General features: G+C 42.1%; 2 protein-coding genes across 2 annotated transcripts in view; both read left to right on the forward strand.

Moving 5' to 3' along the window:
* The first annotated feature begins 860 nt into the window (after window positions 1–860).
* Window positions 861–3,722, forward strand: LOC149280198 (guanylyl cyclase-activating protein 2-like). Its single transcript, XM_089500726.1, has 4 exons — window positions 861–1,055; window positions 1,667–1,816; window positions 2,622–2,730; window positions 3,595–3,722. The coding sequence occupies exons 1-4, from the start codon at window positions 861–863 to the stop codon at window positions 3,720–3,722; spliced, it is 582 nt and encodes a 193-aa protein (XP_089356852.1).
* A 6,455-nt stretch (window positions 3,723–10,177) lies between these two features.
* LOC149280199 (uncharacterized) overlaps window positions 10,178–17,766 on the forward strand; it is a 28,053-nt gene continuing 20,464 nt past the window's right edge. Inside the window, exons 1-12 of the mRNA XM_089500759.1 lie at window positions 10,178–10,222; window positions 10,710–10,856; window positions 12,058–12,204; window positions 13,098–13,220; window positions 13,425–13,598; window positions 13,940–14,110; window positions 14,398–14,520; window positions 14,666–14,779; window positions 15,054–15,347; window positions 16,291–16,455; window positions 16,706–16,823; window positions 17,203–17,294. Of these exons, the coding sequence (XP_089356885.1) occupies window positions 10,178–10,222; window positions 10,710–10,856; window positions 12,058–12,204; window positions 13,098–13,220; window positions 13,425–13,598; window positions 13,940–14,110; window positions 14,398–14,520; window positions 14,666–14,779; window positions 15,054–15,347; window positions 16,291–16,455; window positions 16,706–16,823; window positions 17,203–17,294 (1,713 nt within the window). The remainder of the gene's footprint in view (window positions 10,223–10,709; window positions 10,857–12,057; window positions 12,205–13,097; window positions 13,221–13,424; window positions 13,599–13,939; window positions 14,111–14,397; window positions 14,521–14,665; window positions 14,780–15,053; window positions 15,348–16,290; window positions 16,456–16,705; window positions 16,824–17,202; window positions 17,295–17,766) is intronic.

A 17,766-nucleotide genomic window follows, 5' to 3' on the forward strand; every position in this document is an offset into this window, starting at 1 on the left:
AACAAGATAACTTCTTCTCTCTACTTCATTTATTTTTGTGCAGTAGCCTCGGGATTAGCAGAAAACATTCAAAATGAAGCAAATGGTATCACAGAACTTGAGAAACTAAGCCAAAGATACCATCAAGTTCTACCCATCTACTGATCCTTCCTGCTTTTGATCCAAAAGAAGGCAAAAAAACACCCAATTAAGCTATTTTTTGGATTTTGCCAATTCCTTCTTGACCGCCGAAGGGGATCAGAGTTCTCCTTGGATCAAGAAGCTCTAAAATATTAATGTTTTGTCTATCATTTATAGCCCGGTATGTTCTGCTTTTACCCTTTTTGAAGGCATCTGTTGTATCTGACAGAACCACCTGCCTTGGCAGTGAATTCCGTACCTCTATTGCCCTCACTTTTAAAGATGTGTATCCTTGGTCGTCTATGAAATCTCCACTCTTCCCATCTCAGAGGATGACCTCTTGAAGGTCACTGGAAACAACTTACAGCCCTTACAAAGCTGCTTCATTCACTAAATATGGTCAAAGTTTAATTTCATTTGTTTACTCCGGGGGAAAATAAATCGTTTGTTTTCATGAATTCATCCTGAAACTTTTGCTAAAAGCATTGATGGTTTCATGTTGGGATCAGAAAATAAAAAAAGGGATTAGTGGGAGATAATTAAATGACCCTACTAATGAGCTCATCAGATTTCAGCGTATTTGGTTTGTATATATAGACGGGTTCTAGTGTTTTGCGGAGACAGTATTTATTTGCAGCTCTCCAACTTTCGCCCTCGGTGGTGTGATGGACGCTCGACCTCTACGGAACTCGGTATGTGTGAGCCCCAAAATTAGGACAATCCAGACAAAATTCAAAAAAATGGGGCAGAATCAAAGTTCTGGTGCCGAGGAGATCGATGTGGCAGACTTACAAGATTTGTATAAGAAGTTTGTGATCGAATGTCCTAGCGGAGCTTTGTATCAGCACGAATTTAGGAGATTTTTTGGAATTTCCGAGAACAACGAAGCTTCACAATTTGTTGAAAGAATGTTCAGTTCTTTTGATAGAAATGGGGTAAGACAATGCTTTACTGTTTATCTTTTGTGTTGAAGACATGTTTGACACGCTTGAGTGTTTTTAGGGCCTCCAGTCTCTTCTCATATCTTCCCTGACCTGACGCTTGGTGTTCCATGAAGATAAAGAGGAAGACTCGAGCTTCCCGGGGTAGATATCTTTCTTTGCTCCATTTGTTGGCTTTGATAGCCATAACGGCCCAATGGTTTTGGAGTAACGTGCCCACAGTAGGGGCTAAGCAGAGATACATCCATGTATCCAATGGTAGATACGTATCCTTTTGTTCTTTGGCACCCGTGGCCCAGCAGGTGGGATGGAGTACTTGGGTACTTTGAGGCTTAATTTCCCTCTACAAGAACCTAAATTCACATATAGATCCATTCAAGGTCAATATAAGGAAGGAACTTTATCTACGGGAATGATAGGAACGTTCTAAGGGAGATTTTTATTTTTTTTACATACTGGACAGTTAAGATATAGAATTGTGGGTTTTTTTCGTAAAAAGTTACAAAAAAGAGATACAATTATCCCTCTAACACAGGGTGTGCTTTTTGTTATGGAGCCATAATAAGTTCATTTGAACCTGACTAGTCTCAACTTTGCTCTTACAGGACAACGCAATTGATTTTCTCGAATACGTGGCAGCTCTGAATCTCGTACTACGTGGGAAACTGGAGCACAAGTTACGGTGGTCGTTTAAAATATACGACAGGGACGGAAACGGTTCTGTAGATAAAAGGGAATTGAGAGAAATCGTGCAGGTACTGGCACCCCGTGGTGTAAAACCTATACGATGCTCCTTTCACTGACAATGTTATGTAACTACCATTAGCTAATCAGGTCGGTCAGCGACCAAAATAGCCTCTATACACGCCAAGTAGAAACGAGCGGCTAAGCCTCTAAATCTTGGTTTATTTGTATTTCATTACTAAAAGGTCAGGAAATAATGAAATATCCCTTTATTTTTAGTAAACAGCTTTGTGGACCCACCGTCGGTCAATGAAGACCCTGCGCCGTTGTATCTTAATGTATTAAAAAGGGAAGACTCTGGGAGTTATTTTGGGTAAGATGTTAAGCTGTTGGGAAAGGTGAAATCTGGTAAAAAAAGTAGAAGAGCATAGGGACCCTATAAAATACTTCTAGGCGTTTTTAACTAAGTACGCCCCAATTGGCTGGTCTGGAACCCAATAGCAAACAAAGCTGTCCAAGAGCATCCAATCCAAAGGGAGCGAGAAAAGCCGTAGTGGGGCTTTATAGCTCCAGGTGACAAGGAACGCCCCTGTTGCTGGGGTAACGAAGGAGGAGTCTCACCCCTGTCCCAGCAGTGTGATCTGGATCTGTGGGCGTGGCCACCGGGCATGCATGTGGTGTGTGTGCACATCACGCCTCCCGCCACTCAGACGGTTCCCGTCGGCTCACGCGCCGGCACGGAGCGAATGGCTCCGCCCCACACTGCCAGCACGTGGCTGGACGCGGAGGGGGCGCCCGTGAAAATTCAACAACTTAAATATGCAAAAAATGTATAAAACCAAATGTTTATAGATAATTAGTTGTTTTTTTCTTTAGTCAATTTATAGCGTGAAGAAAGACTGGAAAAGGGATCCAGAAACAGAATTAATGAGCCCTGACGACGTTTGCGAGAGGATTTTTCAGCTTGTTGATGAAAACGGAGACGGTAAAATCAGGACTTGCATTCACGGGATGCCCCTAAAATGATTTTAGGACAATTCACATTTTAGACCCCTCTGTATTCTTAATTTCTCTGGTTTTGCATTTATTACACCTCGTCCCACGTGAAGATTGTATGAAGACTGTCAGTTTATTACTTTTAGTGCACATAATTTAGACAATTTGCCCCAAAAATCTAACTGTAACCTGCGCCAACTACCCATCTATGTTAAAAAAAACCCATCCCATTAATGCCCCCAACACCCACTGTACCCACTTCCACATGCCCCCTAAAATTTCAGGTGTCCAACTGGGACACCTGTTTTAGGGGGTGTGGTAAGAGGTAGGGAGGGGCCAGGCCAGAGGTGCGGCCACCTGCTCATCTCACCTGAAGAGCCACCACGTGGTGCTTAGCAATATCGTGAGCTTAAAACGGAGGTCTGTGGGTCAACAACCCAGGCGTCTGTTGATTTTGCAGCTCCTCAACTGGCTGAGGATCCCCTATGCCAAGAAAAGCAGGGCAGTTGCACAGCTACCCCGGATAGGAGGAGAGTGGAACGTTGCCTAAAAATCAGGACTGTCCCTCAAAAACAGGGACTGTTGGGAGGCATGCTTTGATCACGCCTTTGCCATCAACCCCTGGCAACCACATTGGAAAGCCTGAACCCAATTTAAGAAAACGGGGGCCGCCCGCACCATCCTCCGCTGCATCCTATCACACACGCATTCACACTACCACCTGTCCGTGTAGATAAGCATGTCCAGCCATCACACACTGACAGCCTCCCGCGGGTGTTCTTTCGTACAGCTTTTTTTTTTTTTGTCATACGCATGGATTCAGTGGCTAATTCGAGTGGTCTCTCCTTCCCAGGCCAGCTTTCACTCGAAGAGTTTATAGAAGGAGCGAAGAAGGACGAATGGGTCTTGAAGATGCTGCAGCTCAACACAAGTCCATATAACTGGGTTATGGAGCAACGGAGGAAAAGTGCTTTATTTTAAAAATGATCGTATTTGCCTTGTTTGTTACTTTTGGGAACTCCCAGGGTTTGCCCCTAAGCCTTAGGGTTTTTGCCCCAATCTCAGGGTGAAGGGGCAGATTCTCAGCGTTACACAGTCTGACTGCAGGTAGAATACTCCTATCTGTTGTGATCATACATTAGACTCCCAGTTGGTTCTTTTGCCCCCAGTATGTTACGATTGATGTCCCTGCTTGAATACAGGCGACTCTATTAAGTGTATCTTTAAATAATGACAAGTCAAGGTTTCCATGACGACCGGTATTAGCGCCATTTGGTTAACACATTTGATGGTCACTACATAGAATCTTTATGACGGGCTATTAAAGGGTTAATATTTGGAGAATCTCCGGGTTGGCTTATTTAGAAAGTTCCCAGGAATGAATGTGACGCAAATAATTTCATTTCCCGTCACTCTAATGTGACTTTTCTAGCCCGGGATGATCCAGATCTCATCCAACACCTATCAAAGAGCACCATCTGCTGGACATTATAATGAATGCATCTGAGGGGGAACTTCTTTTCCACTGAAACCAATTAATAAATATTATTACTCAAAAAAAAATGGAACAATGTGATCATTTTTATTTTTTTTCAGTTTTTAATACATTTTTGTATGCCACACAGGGGCAGCCAACGCAAAAGATATTTAGTTGCTGCATTAATGGATCTCTGAAGACGCTCGCACTGCTGTGGCGAAGTACACAATAATGTTCTGTATTTTTTGTAATAGTTATGACACGCAATCTATATACAAGGGGCAGTTAATAAATCATTCCAGTTAAGTTAATATACAGACACAATTGTTTCATTGTGTGATTTATGTTTTTAGAATGTAACCGTTTGTTGTATATTATATAATAATAATAATACAAGTAAATATAAATGTCGCCATCTACAAGATAATGTATATGTCGCCATCTAGCGGACACAGTGATAACTGTTGGAGGCTTCGTCACTCTTACACCGGCAACGGTCGCCATCTTTAAGACTGGCAAAGTCTAATGGGAAGTGACGTGCTCTGAGATAGGGCTTGGATGCCCTGTGGGACCGCCCCCTTGACGTGCACCGTCAGCTGTGGTAGTAATCCTCTCCAAAGATGGCGGCCTAAGCGAAGCTGTGGGGTAAAGGGGGCAACTGAGTGTGAAGGGTAACAAAGCGACGGGACATGAGGCTTTCCTAATGCCCCACGGGGCTGAGGTGAGGAGCTGCTATAAAAGTGGGAGGGGCTTGGTTTATTTTAAAGGTGGGGGAGCAGGTGCCTCAGGCTCAGTGGGGGTGGAATCTGCCCCTGCGGGTAGGGGGTCACCCCAATTACAGACGGGGGAGGCCCCTTCCGCATTATTGCCCAGCTCCCCTGGCATGTCAGTTTGGGGGGTTGTTTAGGGAGTATTGCACCTCACCCCCTGACCTGGGCCCAGGCTAAGTACTGCCTGGAAGTGGGTGTTGGGGTATTTCATTTTACCCCAACTGGAATAAATGCCGGTGTCTGGGCCACCTCATTGTGACCCTTGTAAGCAACGCTTTGCAATTTAACATTAATTGTGTATTATTATTATTTTTTTTTTACTTCTTCCTAACCGGCCCCTCGTAGTGTTTTTGTACGCTACACGTTGTGGTCTCGCTCCTTCACCTATTTATCGGGTGTTTGTACCGGTGGCAGGACGCCCCTGATCCTGAAAAGCAGCGACCCAAGCCCAGGGGGGCCACCAAATCCTGCCTTTAACCTGGGGCACCTATGGGAGAGCCTATTGAGTTGGTGCTGCTGTTCGTCGGTTGCTGGGTTCATCTCATGATGTCAAAATGCGGCAGATGTGTGCGTTCGTTCATCGCTCCCTGAAAACATATATAGATGACTGGCCTTTAAAGGGGGCTGCCTAGGGACCCCTGATGAAAGCATCCCCCTCTCATGAGGGGAAGAAACGTACGTCAATATATATATATATATATTGTTTTTTATAGCGCCATCGTATTCTGTAGCATTGTAAAATGGGCAGACAGGACATAACAAGTAGTATATAACATAACAATTTGACTTACAGAAACAACAGGGAGGAGGACCCTGGACAGAGGAGCTTACAATCAATATTAAATAGAAGTTGTGCTGCCATCTGTATTATTGCTTTGTTTCCATGTAATTAATTTGCTTATAGAGAGGTCCCTGCGTCTCATCGCCGCCCGCCCCGTGTCGTCTGATAAGCCTGGCCGTCTCGTCTTCCTCCATCCTTGTGTGTGTGACAGCTGCGGGGTAATCCCCAACCTTCTTCCAGCTGTCACTTTGAGAGACTGCTCTCCGAGATTTCCAGTTAGCCATTGTTAATGTCATGTGACCCCAGTAACCCCCCAAAAAAGTTTAAGGCTAAAAATATGACATGGGAGTTTTATCTAATGCCGTCCAGGAGGATAGAGCCCCACGAAATAATTATTTGTGGCTGTGGTTTATGCAGCGGTTATGTGACAGCGGCTCAGAAGTGGAGAGCAGGCGTCGGGGAGGAAAAAAAAAACAAAACAGGCATAATCTATGCCATGGATGTACGATGGACCTGACTCTTTTAAAACGAATAAAATATAAGTGAGAGCCCAGAACTAAAAAAGAGCCTCCTTTCTAAATGGCGACGCTGAAGTGTGAGTGGCGGGCTTCCTCTATAAAGGGTGCGCTGGTATTATACAGGGAGCGGTTGCTGGGTGATCCGCCGCAGTCGGTAACCAGTTTGACTGGTTGTTACTACTTCTAAAAGGTTTACAATTTGATAACGAGAGAGACTTCTGAGTACTTTCCATAAAGTCTGTCCATAGACTGATCTTTCTTTGAAGCCGGCGTTACGGCGTTCGGTTTAATACAAAGCCCGGCACGGGTGGGATGATGGAAAAATAATTTAAAGAGGAGGATATGATGTCATTCTCTGTTTTTTTTATTTTTTTAGCCAACATATAGAGTGATGGTATTTTTTAACCATGCATCGGCCAAAGTTTACTGTAATGTAATGAAGCGTCCAGCAACGATACTGATTTGACCGGCAAAATGCAGCGGTGAAACTTTATTGGCCGTCCAAAGCCCCCGTTCACTCGTGAATTTTAGGTTGACCCTAAAGGTCCATGTCTATTGGTTAATACTTTTATTTAGGTTATTACATTCACTCTGTCTTGCACATCTGATCCTTTTTGGGAGCGTGTGTACGTGACCCGACGGGTGCCCTGGCCATTTCGGTATGGGAGGGGGCAATTTGCACATTCTGGGTCACTAGAAAATTTTACATGTTCAGCATAAAAGTATCTCCATAAAAAATGATTTTATGCAGCATTTACACCATGTCTGGATCCTTTCCATGCTCCTATGTGTTTAGGTACCCCCTTCTAATGGCTTTGTGTTGTAGCCCACATGGCTTGGTCCCCTCCATAGCCTATGTGCAGCTTTTTGCTCACCTTGGCCCCCGAGCTCACAGTAAAGCTTTGTTTTATAATTATAACACACGCGTACACCTTTACTCTTTGCTTCATCAGATTTACTGGTAGTAAAGCTTTGGCCACAAATTTATGAAAGTGAAAAAAAATTACGTAGCCGGTGTTACTAACGGTGCTCGTCAACTTAGGGCTTTATTTACTTAAATGGGTTGCTGGGTTGTCCCTTCCCGGATTATAGTGAAGATGATTAGTTGAAAACTTCCAATTTAGTGTTTATGGATGAGCTGAAGGACCACTAGTTCCTCTATTTATTCCGCTGCCGAGGAGGTCCCATCACCTGAAGTTTTTTTTTTATTATTCAATCGATATTTTTTTCCTCTTGCGTATAAGTGCAGACACTGTGTGCTGAATTTCACTAGGTTTGTCCCACTTTGATCCTTTTCTGTACTTTTATTTATTATATTAATAATTATTTTTATTCCTTTTTTTACTATTTATTATATTATATTTGTAATATTTTTTTATATATGTAGAAGTATTATTTGTAATATTTTATGTTGAATATGTATTATAATCTTTATTTATATTTTACTATTTATACTATTTATTATATTTGTAATATTTATTATATTATTTCTAATATTTAATATTTATTATATTTGCAGTATTTGTTATTATTTATTTGTAATATTTAATATTATATTATTTATTTGTAATGTATTATATTTATTTATACTATTTATTTGTAATATATTTATTTGTAATATTTAATATTCTATTATTTATTTGTAATATGTATTATATTGTACATGGCGCGTGCGGCTGGGATTATATTTTGGCTTTTAGACAATAACTGTAGATTAGTGGTGAGACGATGTAAACGCTGCCTTGTTCTGCGATGGAGAGAGGTCGGGATAGTATTTATTTTCCGAGCGCCTGTAATCGTATGCTGTGGCCGTTCGGAGAAGGCAGATATTATGTTGCCTTTCAGGTTTTGGCCACGTTAGACAAGATGGATCATGACTGAGCGTCGGAGAGGTGTACGTTTACAGAGGAGAAGTGACGTGTCTCAGTCTGAATGATTCATACATGGAGAGGGGGGTTACAGGTTTTATTTCCCCTTCACTCAGAGATAGTAAAATGTTACCGCGTGGTCAAGGAGCCTTTGGCTGCCTGGGGATGTTGTGAGTTGTGGTCTGTATTTTTTTCCCAAAACTGTTTATTCAAGCACAGCGTATACAGTAGTAAAACATTTGAGTTCAACATGAAGTAAATGTATCGACAGTCCAGAGTGGAGAGATCTGATAACAGTAAAGGTAAAGTCACATCTAGTTGGTGTCGCATTGGAGTTACAGAGTATGCGGGGTCAACCCAGCCAAGGCATCATATCATGTATACAAAGAATGCGCAGTGAACTCAAATCTGCAGCGTAACTCATTGTAGAGATAAGACTATACACTTGTGCTTTTTTTTTGTGTGTTTTTGAGAAAATAACAAAAATTAACAAAGACAAGAAATGAAATGAAAAATAACAGTAAACAAAAGAGACCGAGACCAGGAGAAGTATATGCAAGTACCACGCTTCGTCCGACCAAGGGGCCAAGCAACAAAAGCCATTGTATCGCATGTAGATTATGATTCACAACATAGCGATGGAAGACAAGACATATACACCATTAGTTAGGTAGAGGTTAATGCCCGCGAACAAAACCATACAGTATGCTGAAAGACCATAGTAACTTGACGTTGCAGTTTTGATGGCAGGGTGAGTATGTACGGTTCCCACATCTCATAAAATTTCTCACCACGTCCCTCTTTATCGCGTAGGACCATAGTCCATTCCAGAAACATGGCCTTAGTGACCTTATTCTTCCAATAAGATAAAGAAGGAGCTAACGGCTTTAGCCAGTGATCCAAAATAGATTTAACTGCTATCAGTATTAAGTAGTCTAGCAAGGCTATCCTGTACCTCCCCCTGATCTCTAATGAATCATAGATGCCCAGCAGAATATCAAAAGACATAGTAATGGGATCACCACCCAGTATGGTGCCTATGACACGGCCCATAGACCTAGGCGAGAAGGTTGGGGCAGGTAAGTAAGCAGTGATCCATATCAGCCGATATCATGGCACACTTACAACAGTGGCATGGTGTATGGGGGGTAAATGTGGATAGCTGTCTTGGAGATATGTAAGCTCTATGCAGCAACTTGAGTGTGGTGTCATGGAACCAAGAGGCACTACGCCAGGCTTGTATAGTAGCCATTATAAGGGGATTAGAGCGACAGGAGACTGGGATGTCTCTTGTGGGAGCGTGTAAGAGATAATTTAAGCTCCACTCTAAGCAAAAGGTTTGGTCGCGTCTCCAATCAGTGTAGTGGTCAGTGTGAGAGATCCAGTCCTTCGCAAACCGGAGAAGACAAGCAATGTTGTATAATTTGATATTGGGAAGGTTTAGTCCACCATTGGACTTTTGTTGTGTCAGTTTCTGAAAGCTAATTCTGGGCCTCTTTCCTCTCCATATAAAGCGAGAGAATGCGTTGTGTATTTTCCTGATATCGCGTGGGGATATTATTAGTGGTAACATGCTGAGGCAATAGAGGAATCTGGGAAAAATGACCATCTTGATGAGATTTACCCTTCCAACGAGATTAAGTGGAAGAGTGGTCCAAGCTTTTAAATCCGACAAAGATTTAGTAATGATGGGGAGCATATTTAAGTCAAATAAACTAGATAAATCTGTAGAAAAAACAATTCCCAAGTATTTAATGGAAGTTCGGGCCCAACGGAAAGGCCAGGATTGCAGATCGTCGGGAGGTCTAGGTCTGTATTTGCCCGGCTTTCTGTAACACTTGGACTGTTTAGAAGTGACTGTGAATGTAATGCGATGCTCTGCAGCAATAATCGTGAAGTGTCACTTAAAGGAAAATATGATACTTAATAACTTTCTTTAGCAGATCCTTTGGAATTTTTTGAAGTGTGCTTTGTTACTGATGTAACTGTTTCTGTTCTTCTATTCAGAGCCCGGTGTAAATCATGTGGAAATGGTATTCGGCCGACGAGTCCTTACCTCCTGCAGGCGTAAGTATAATGTATATTTTTTTTTGTTTTGTTTTTATGCTTATTCTACATTCCAAGGAAATGTAATGTCCCGTTAAAAAAGTCTTTGAGGCTTATACAGGCGTATATAGGGACTATCAGTGTTAAAACAGAAATCCTACCCCAGTTGTTACCCCTCCAGAAATTCTTCCCTGCAGAGGCTGATCTTCCTACTTTCTCCGTAATGAAGGTTTCTTAAAGTGACAGAACACCAATTGTGATTCAGGACAAAAAATAAAAGCCGGCGGCGCTGATCTGCCCAACGTAGAGGCCAACCGGACAAGTGCTGCCAACTGATTAATAAAGTAGAAATATCTCTGCAGGCAAAGAAAATTATATTTATTGTAAATATTTTCACCTTTTGTATTGAGTTTTGTGTTATTGGTGATGTGTAGCTTGTAAATATTCGCTGGTATATTTGCCACAGGGTTGACACTTAGTTGACGCCATCTTTTTTTTCCGTCCGCAGGCGCCCGACTCTCAGGAGGGAGCTGGCACCATGTCGGTGGCAGATCTGACGGAGCAGCTTTCGCAGACGGAGCAGCTGGTGATTCAGCTGAAGGAACTGATCAGAGAGAAGGATAATGAGCTCCGCAAGAAAGATCAACAGCTTAAGGTCTGCGTGCCGAGGCCCGGTACTGAGTTCTGGGTTGTCTGTGTTCTGTCGCTCCTAAATTCTCAAGACAAATCCGTTTCGAAGCAGCAGCGTGGAGGCGCACGGCTTCCCTTACAGCGGGCTGGCTGCGCTATTTGTGAAATTTCTCACTTGATTCCTTGACATGAAATTAACATTTATTTTTTAGATTTAAAGCGGCCAGTGTCTTAAAGTCTGACAACATTATTTACTTATTAAATAAATATTTATTCTTCCTTATTTTTGGCATAGTTGGCACATTTAAAAAAAAAATGGTGGGTTAAACCATAAGGTCATTTCAAACAGACTCATCAACCAACAAAAAAAGTCATTTGTGAATCATTAAAAGATCGTTTTTTTTGTTTTGTTTTGTTTTTTAATGGTTTTAACTTGTTTTTCTTCTGTTTAGACTATATTTCCCACAGTGAACTCTTATTAATACTCTTCTCATGATATACACTGCCGTTCAAAAGTTTGCGGTCATTTAGAAATGTCCTTGGTTTTTTTTTTAAAGAAAATCACATTTTGTCCATTAAAATAACATGAAATGGATCAGAAATCCAGCGCAGACGGGGTTAATGCTGTAAATGACTATTGTAGCTGGAAACGGCTGATTTTTAATGGAATCTCTTCATAGGTGTACAGAGGCCCTTTATCACTCCCATCACTCCTGTGTTCCAATGGCCCTTTATCACTCCCATCACTCCTGTGTTCCAATGGCCCTTTATCACTCCCACCACTCCTGTGTTCCAACGGCCCTTTATCACTCCCATCACTCCTGTGTTCCAACGGCCCTTTATCACTCCCATCACTCCTGTGTTCCAATGGCCCTTTATCACTCCCATCACTCCTGTGTTCCAATGGCCCTTTATCACTCCCATCACTCCTGTGTTCCAATGGCCCTTTATCACTCCCATCACTCCTGTGTTCCAATGGCCCTTTATCACTCCCATCACTCCTGTGTTCCAATGGCAGGTTGTGTTCGCTGATCTAAGTTTAAAAGGCTAATTGATTGTCGGAAAACCCTTTTGTTCCTTTAAAGGTAATAAACGTTTATCGGCGTTGATCGCCAGCAAGTGCTTTCTGTGTTTGCTTAGGTCGGATTATGTTTGATTTACTACATTCCACAATCTGTTAAACATTTGCAAAGTTCTCTAACTAGCGCTTTTATTTTTTTGTACAGGAAGAAAAGGAGTCCTGTGAATCCAAGGTTTCCAAAGCAAAGCTACAAAACAAGGCCAAGATCGCGTCGCTGACGTCCCAGCTGGAAGAGCTGAAGAAGCAGTTTGGGTCTCCCAATAAGCAGGACAAGCGATCCGAGCACAGAAAGGTGACTGCGACCAAAGCCTTTTCTAGTATTGCTTGCTGTTAAAACCATGCATTTTGGTGATGTCTGATGTCACGATTTATGGAGCACTTATGATTTGTTTACCAGCCCCATGTTTGTGTTTTAACCCCTTAATGACATCTACGGGCTCACAATGCATTGTTTTTAATGGGTTTACGGATAAACTGTTGTCCTTAAGGGGTTAAATCTTTTTTTTTTTTCTAATATTTTTCAAATATATATTTCACTGAATTGCAGTGCGCTTATCATGTTTCTATATCGCAAAGCATCTCCCGAGCCCTAAATAACATTTGTTGATTTTGTAGCCCCCCCCCCATTCAGTACCGCTGTATTATGTTCTTCTGGGGGCATCTGAAGTATAGCTACCTGTAAAATAACCCCAAATCTTTGTCTGCTATTCATCGGCAGGCATGTTATATTAACCTTTATTGTTTAATTAGTGGTTTCGGGTCGGTGGTATCACCCCGTGCTTGTCTGCAGGACTCGCTGGTGATCCGGGTCTTCTGCTTTAATGCACCAAATGATCTTGGGTTAAGGTTCACATATCAGTACACGGAGCCCATTTGGTCATTGGACTGTCTGTAATAAAATTAAAGAGACTTCTGGGAAAGATATGGTGAGATCCTGATACCCAGCTCTGGCTGTGAGTGTTGAGCCTGGAAGTTGGTGCGCTTTTTCTTTGATGGAACAAACCTGCCTATAACATATATCATTAAGTTAAAGTCGCTGTGTAGTTACCCGGCCTGCATTCAAACAAGGGAGCTATCTGTAAATCATACCAATATTTCCTGCTGTCGTAATGTATACTATTTAGTGAATGCAAATCTCACCAAATCTTTACCATTTGATATTCATCTTGTACGGTTTGATTCAAGGGTTCTGGAGATGGAGACCATGAAAGTGCTTCGGCGAATCGAGGGAAAATTCTCGTATTAAAGAAGCGCGTAGAAGAATTGGAGTCTCAGCTGTCACAAAAAAATGAAGATCTCAAGAAAAAGGTAAATTTGACGTAGACTAATCACATTAGATCATCGACCGGAGACAGAGCTAAACATTCCTTTATATCATTAAATACAGTTTAATGGAAAACATTGCAAATGGAGAATCCTTTTTATGAAGCCGTTTGCCCTGTACCTGTGTTCTATTGCCACTTGTGTACCCTTTTTTTGCTTGTGTTTGAAATTTTGTTGACCGTTTGTTAGGAGGCAGAGCTGGAGTCGCAGCGCCTGCGCGGTTCGGAGATCGACGACATGCTTGCTGAGAAAGAAAAGAAGCTGGCCGAGAAGGAGGCGTACATTGTCGAGCTCCAAGTTTCAGCTGGAAAACACATCCACAATGAAGTGTCGGAGTCGGAAGAGAACGCAAAGGTAGGGGCAGTGTTCAGTTTTATCACAGGTGCTTTAATAGGAAACATTTTATAATAATTTGTTGTGTGTAGAAACCCTTTAAATACACACACACACGCACACACACTTGGGTTTGAGGCACTTTTTCAAGATGATTCAGTTCCAGATGTGTACGCCAGCTGTGTTGGTGGTTTGGAAGTCACGTGTTCTGGTTGTTTTAAGTGACAATATGAACTGATGTCCTAACGTTGGTCCAATGGACTTAGTCTTTTCTTATAGACGTCACATCCCAAAAAGTGTATGCCTTTTTGACGCTGAAGCTTTCCATTTTCCCATTTGTTTATTGTTTGTTTTCATTTGCCCAGAACCAGAAAGATTCTTCAAACCAGGAACTTCAGACTCTGATCCTCAACCTGACCAGGAAGGTGGGTGAAAGCGAGGAGAGGTGTAGCCTTCTCCAGGAGCAGGCAGAGACCTTAAAGAGCCTCCTGAGCAAAGAGAAGAATGACTACCAAGAAAAAGAGGCAATGTACACAGAAAATGTGAGTGAGCTGGACTGGGACGTACTGTGTGGGTGATTCAGGGAGCAGACACTGGGCTTAAAATGTTTACATGACTCCAGACGGTCTTTAGAGAATCTGTCGTCAGAAGTGTTATGCTTGGTTTTATATAGAAGAACCAATTGGCGTTTTTGGTTTTTTTTATATGAAGTTAAGACACACCAGGGCTTCTTTAGCGGGCGCCTATGCAGGCACTTGAGCTCAAACTTCTTGATCCTCCGCAGAAAGGATGAGTATCGTGAATTCTCCCACTCCTTCTTTTTCTTCAGATACGGGTATATCAAAACATGATCATGGAAAAGGAAAAAGAGTTGAAAGAATTATCCCAAAAACACGAGCAGGAGCTGTTTAAGTTGGCCGCGAAATCTGATGCTAGTGCTGATCTCCATCAGGTATTAACAATGAATATTAACGTGCAATGTCTCCCATCTCTACACCCTCTGTAACCGTAGGGCGTTCTGTTCCATTAATAATCAGTTTCTGCAAATTGCTGGGGCAGGGAATGTCTACAGTTAGTCAATATTTTTGTTCTTCCAGCTGCTCAAAGCACTGAAGCAGAAACTACACGAGGAGGAAGAGGTTTTATTGGGAAAGAACCAGGTGATTGATGTGCTGCAGAAAGAGTTGGATAACAAGGACCAGCGTTTCATGGTAAGAATTTTTCCCCTACGACATAAAAAAAGAATTCTCACTTCAGCGACGTTTCTGCCGCTAGAAGGATGAACAAAAATGGAGATAAACCAGTCACGTCGTAAGGGTACATTTTATTCTATATGTGTCTATATTCAGGAGGGTTACGGATTTCTGGGTGGAAACTGATACCTGTACAAGAATTATAAACACAAGTCATTGGAAAGCTATGATCTGGAAACATTCATTTACGTTCACTTTTCCTGTTCCAGTGAAATTTGTCTTTGTTTTCCAGGAACTGAATGAGAAATGTAAGCGCCTTCAGTCAGAGAAAGACAACCTGCAATCAAAGCTGGATGCCGAGAAGCACGTAATGAGAGCCCAGCTCCGGGACATGATGGATAAGCATGAAACCGAGCTGCGTTGTTTGAACGAGAAGCACCACTCGGCGATGCAAGAAATCCAAGAGAAACATGAAGTTGAAATCCAGGAGAAATGCCAAACCGTGCTGAGGCTGCAGGAACAACTGCAGGATTTGGGGAGCGCCGAGGGTAACCCCAGAGGATCCACGGACGATTCCAGCCCTGCAGTTGCTAAATGGCAAGGTGAATAAAATGTCACTTGGTAAACTTTTCATGGGTTTTCCTGCATTAGGATCTGTTCTAAATGGGTTAGAGGTTGGTGTTTTGCATCCCAGTTTCCAAATGCCTCCCATCTTTACCAACGCTGCCTTTGCCCCTTCTGCCTTACGCGTCGTTACTCCTTCCGTCTGAGTAGCAGGCAGGTTTTTTTTTAAATAAAATATTTTTAGAATGAGTAGTTTCTTGGATTGAACAACAGAGGGAGCTCAGCGAACGTAACAATAAACATTCTCTCTCTTTTATTGAAACTAATAGAGACTCTGGGACAAAAACGGGCAAATATATAGCGTCTATGAGACTTGTGCACATGGACCAAAAACAATTCAATGTTTTCGTTTATTGAAATGTGTTGCTCGCAATCTCTTCCACTCGCGGTCATTGTCTCTCTACCTTCTCCGCCAGTCGCTTCCGTGTCCCCATCTCCTTTCCCGAAGCTTCTTGTCTTGCCTCTTCTTGTTCTTTGTTTCTTCTGCCTTCTGTATTCGTTGTTGGTCTGCTTCTCCCTGCTATCTGCTGCTTTATCCAGGCCTCCCAGAACGCCTCCACAAAGGGGCGGAGCCTCCACACACACACCCTCTCCCCGGATTGGAGGAATGAGGAGAGGCTGCCCCCCCGCGGGGTACACCATGGCCCCGCCCTTCTGCGGAAGCACTTCATGAGGCCAGTTAACGGGAGGAGCGGACCAAGAACGAGGTTAATGGGAGAAGCGGGCCAATAAAGTGAAAAAAAGACAGAAAAAGTGAAGGAAAAAAACGGAATGCAAACAAAACTTCAGAGTTCTCTGCTTTGTTTTCTTTGCTGGGGATTCTAAGTTTTTAGACATTCGTACAAATTATCAAACGTACGAGTTGGCACATTTCTGTTAAAATTCTTATGGATCCGAACAAAAAGCTGATAAAAATAAGTTACGAGACTGATCATCCTGTGTTTTCTTTTCTTTCTTCAGCGGAAGTGAAATTGAAGACCGAAGAGGCAAGTAAATCAGAAGCAAAATTCCTTAAAATGAAGGCATGGTCAAAGTCCAGAATCAGGCAGTTGGAGGAAGAACTAAAAACTGTACAAGTACCCTTTACATCCAACCTGTCTTATAGTCCCGCTCTTCTTCTGCCTTCCTCTTCATTGTTAAGTTAGTGGAAATCTGTACATCCCCTGCTTATACCAAATACCCTTTACCTGTTAAACCTTTTCTGAATCTCACCTGGTCTCGGCGCCTTTCTGTATCTGTATACTATAATCACGATCTGCTTATTAAACTGCAGGCAGATTTCTTCAGCTCTTTAATTCTCTAATCCTTTATTCTTTGTAGTCGGAAGCCAAGAGCCGTGATCTCGACCTGCTAACCAGTCGAATTTCTGAGCTAGAACATGACAAGCGAGAGATGGAGTCCAGATTAGAGTCGCTAACAGAACTGCAGACGGTAAATGGTGAGTACCCGGCATTAGGAATCTTCTAGAACTTTATGGTACCAAATGGGGTTATTGAGTAAAAGGCAACTGGCTTTTCCTAGCCTGGCGACACTTTATGTATTTAGTCTTTGCTGAGCGTCTTCCGGAAGTAACGGATTCTAATTTAGTTGGCTGCTCGTTTCTTCCGAGTTTATCATCTCAAGATAGTTGCTTCATTCATGGAATCTTAGCAAGTTTGCAAGTGCTTAGCATACTCGGCAGTCATTATGTTTTGGTTGTAATTTGGGCTACTTTGGACAACCTTTGATTTCTTTATTTATTTTGCACTGGTGGTTGATGGTTCGGAGTACGCTATGGGCGCTCTGTAATTTATCCTTTATAATTCTATGTTCTGTAGAGCATCTTCTGGCCAAACTGGTGATCTACGAAGAACAACAGAGGAAACTTCAAGCAGATCTTGAACAGGTTGCCAAGAGGGCAGACTCACAGGTGACCTCGTTTTATATTGCAAATAAACTTATAGGCGTAGATGAATTTGCCTTAATTATGCCTTAATGGCCTCAGGAAGCCGCAGGCGGCACATATTGTTCTAACAAACCTCTACAGTACAACAAACATAAAAAAATTACAATTCAAACAGAGCATAACGGAGGCCAAAAACCGATTGTATTCTAACTGAATCCATGTGCTTATGTTCTTTTGGATTTGTTTACAGTAAACAGGTATAGAAAGCTCTGCCATTTGTGGTTTTCAACATGGTTCTCTTTTTTTTTTTTTTTAATTTTGTGTGCAAGTTTACGGGAGAATTTTTAAAGTCATGCATGGGATTCCCACTGACTTATTGGCTTGTGTTTTGTGTGGAAATTGGTTTTATTACTGGGTCAGAAATCACGAGTGTTAAAAAAAAAAATAAATAAAAAAAAAATATATAAAATAATAACAAATAAAAAAAAAAATGCCC

The sequence above is a fragment of the Sceloporus occidentalis genome, unplaced genomic scaffold (genome assembly GCF_023333645.1).
Source record: "Sceloporus occidentalis isolate IW3139 unplaced genomic scaffold, rSceOcc1.0.p SCAF_158, whole genome shotgun sequence".
NCBI lineage: Eukaryota > Metazoa > Chordata > Lepidosauria > Squamata > Phrynosomatidae > Sceloporus > Sceloporus occidentalis.

What these genes read in the sequence shown, in the direction of transcription:
- LOC149280198 (XM_089500726.1), top strand. Translation starts at nt 861, where the DNA reads ATGGGGCAGAATCAAAGTTCTGGTGCCGAGGAGATCGATGTGGCAGAC. An exon ending in AATTGAGAGAAATCGTGCAG is followed by an intron (nt 1,817 to 2,621) that starts GTACTGGCACCC and finishes TTTTTTCTTTAG; the next exon opens with TCAATTTATAGCGTGAAGAA. An exon ending in TGTTGATGAAAACGGAGACG is followed by an intron (nt 2,731 to 3,594) that starts GTAAAATCAGGA and finishes TCTCCTTCCCAG; the next exon opens with GCCAGCTTTCACTCGAAGAG.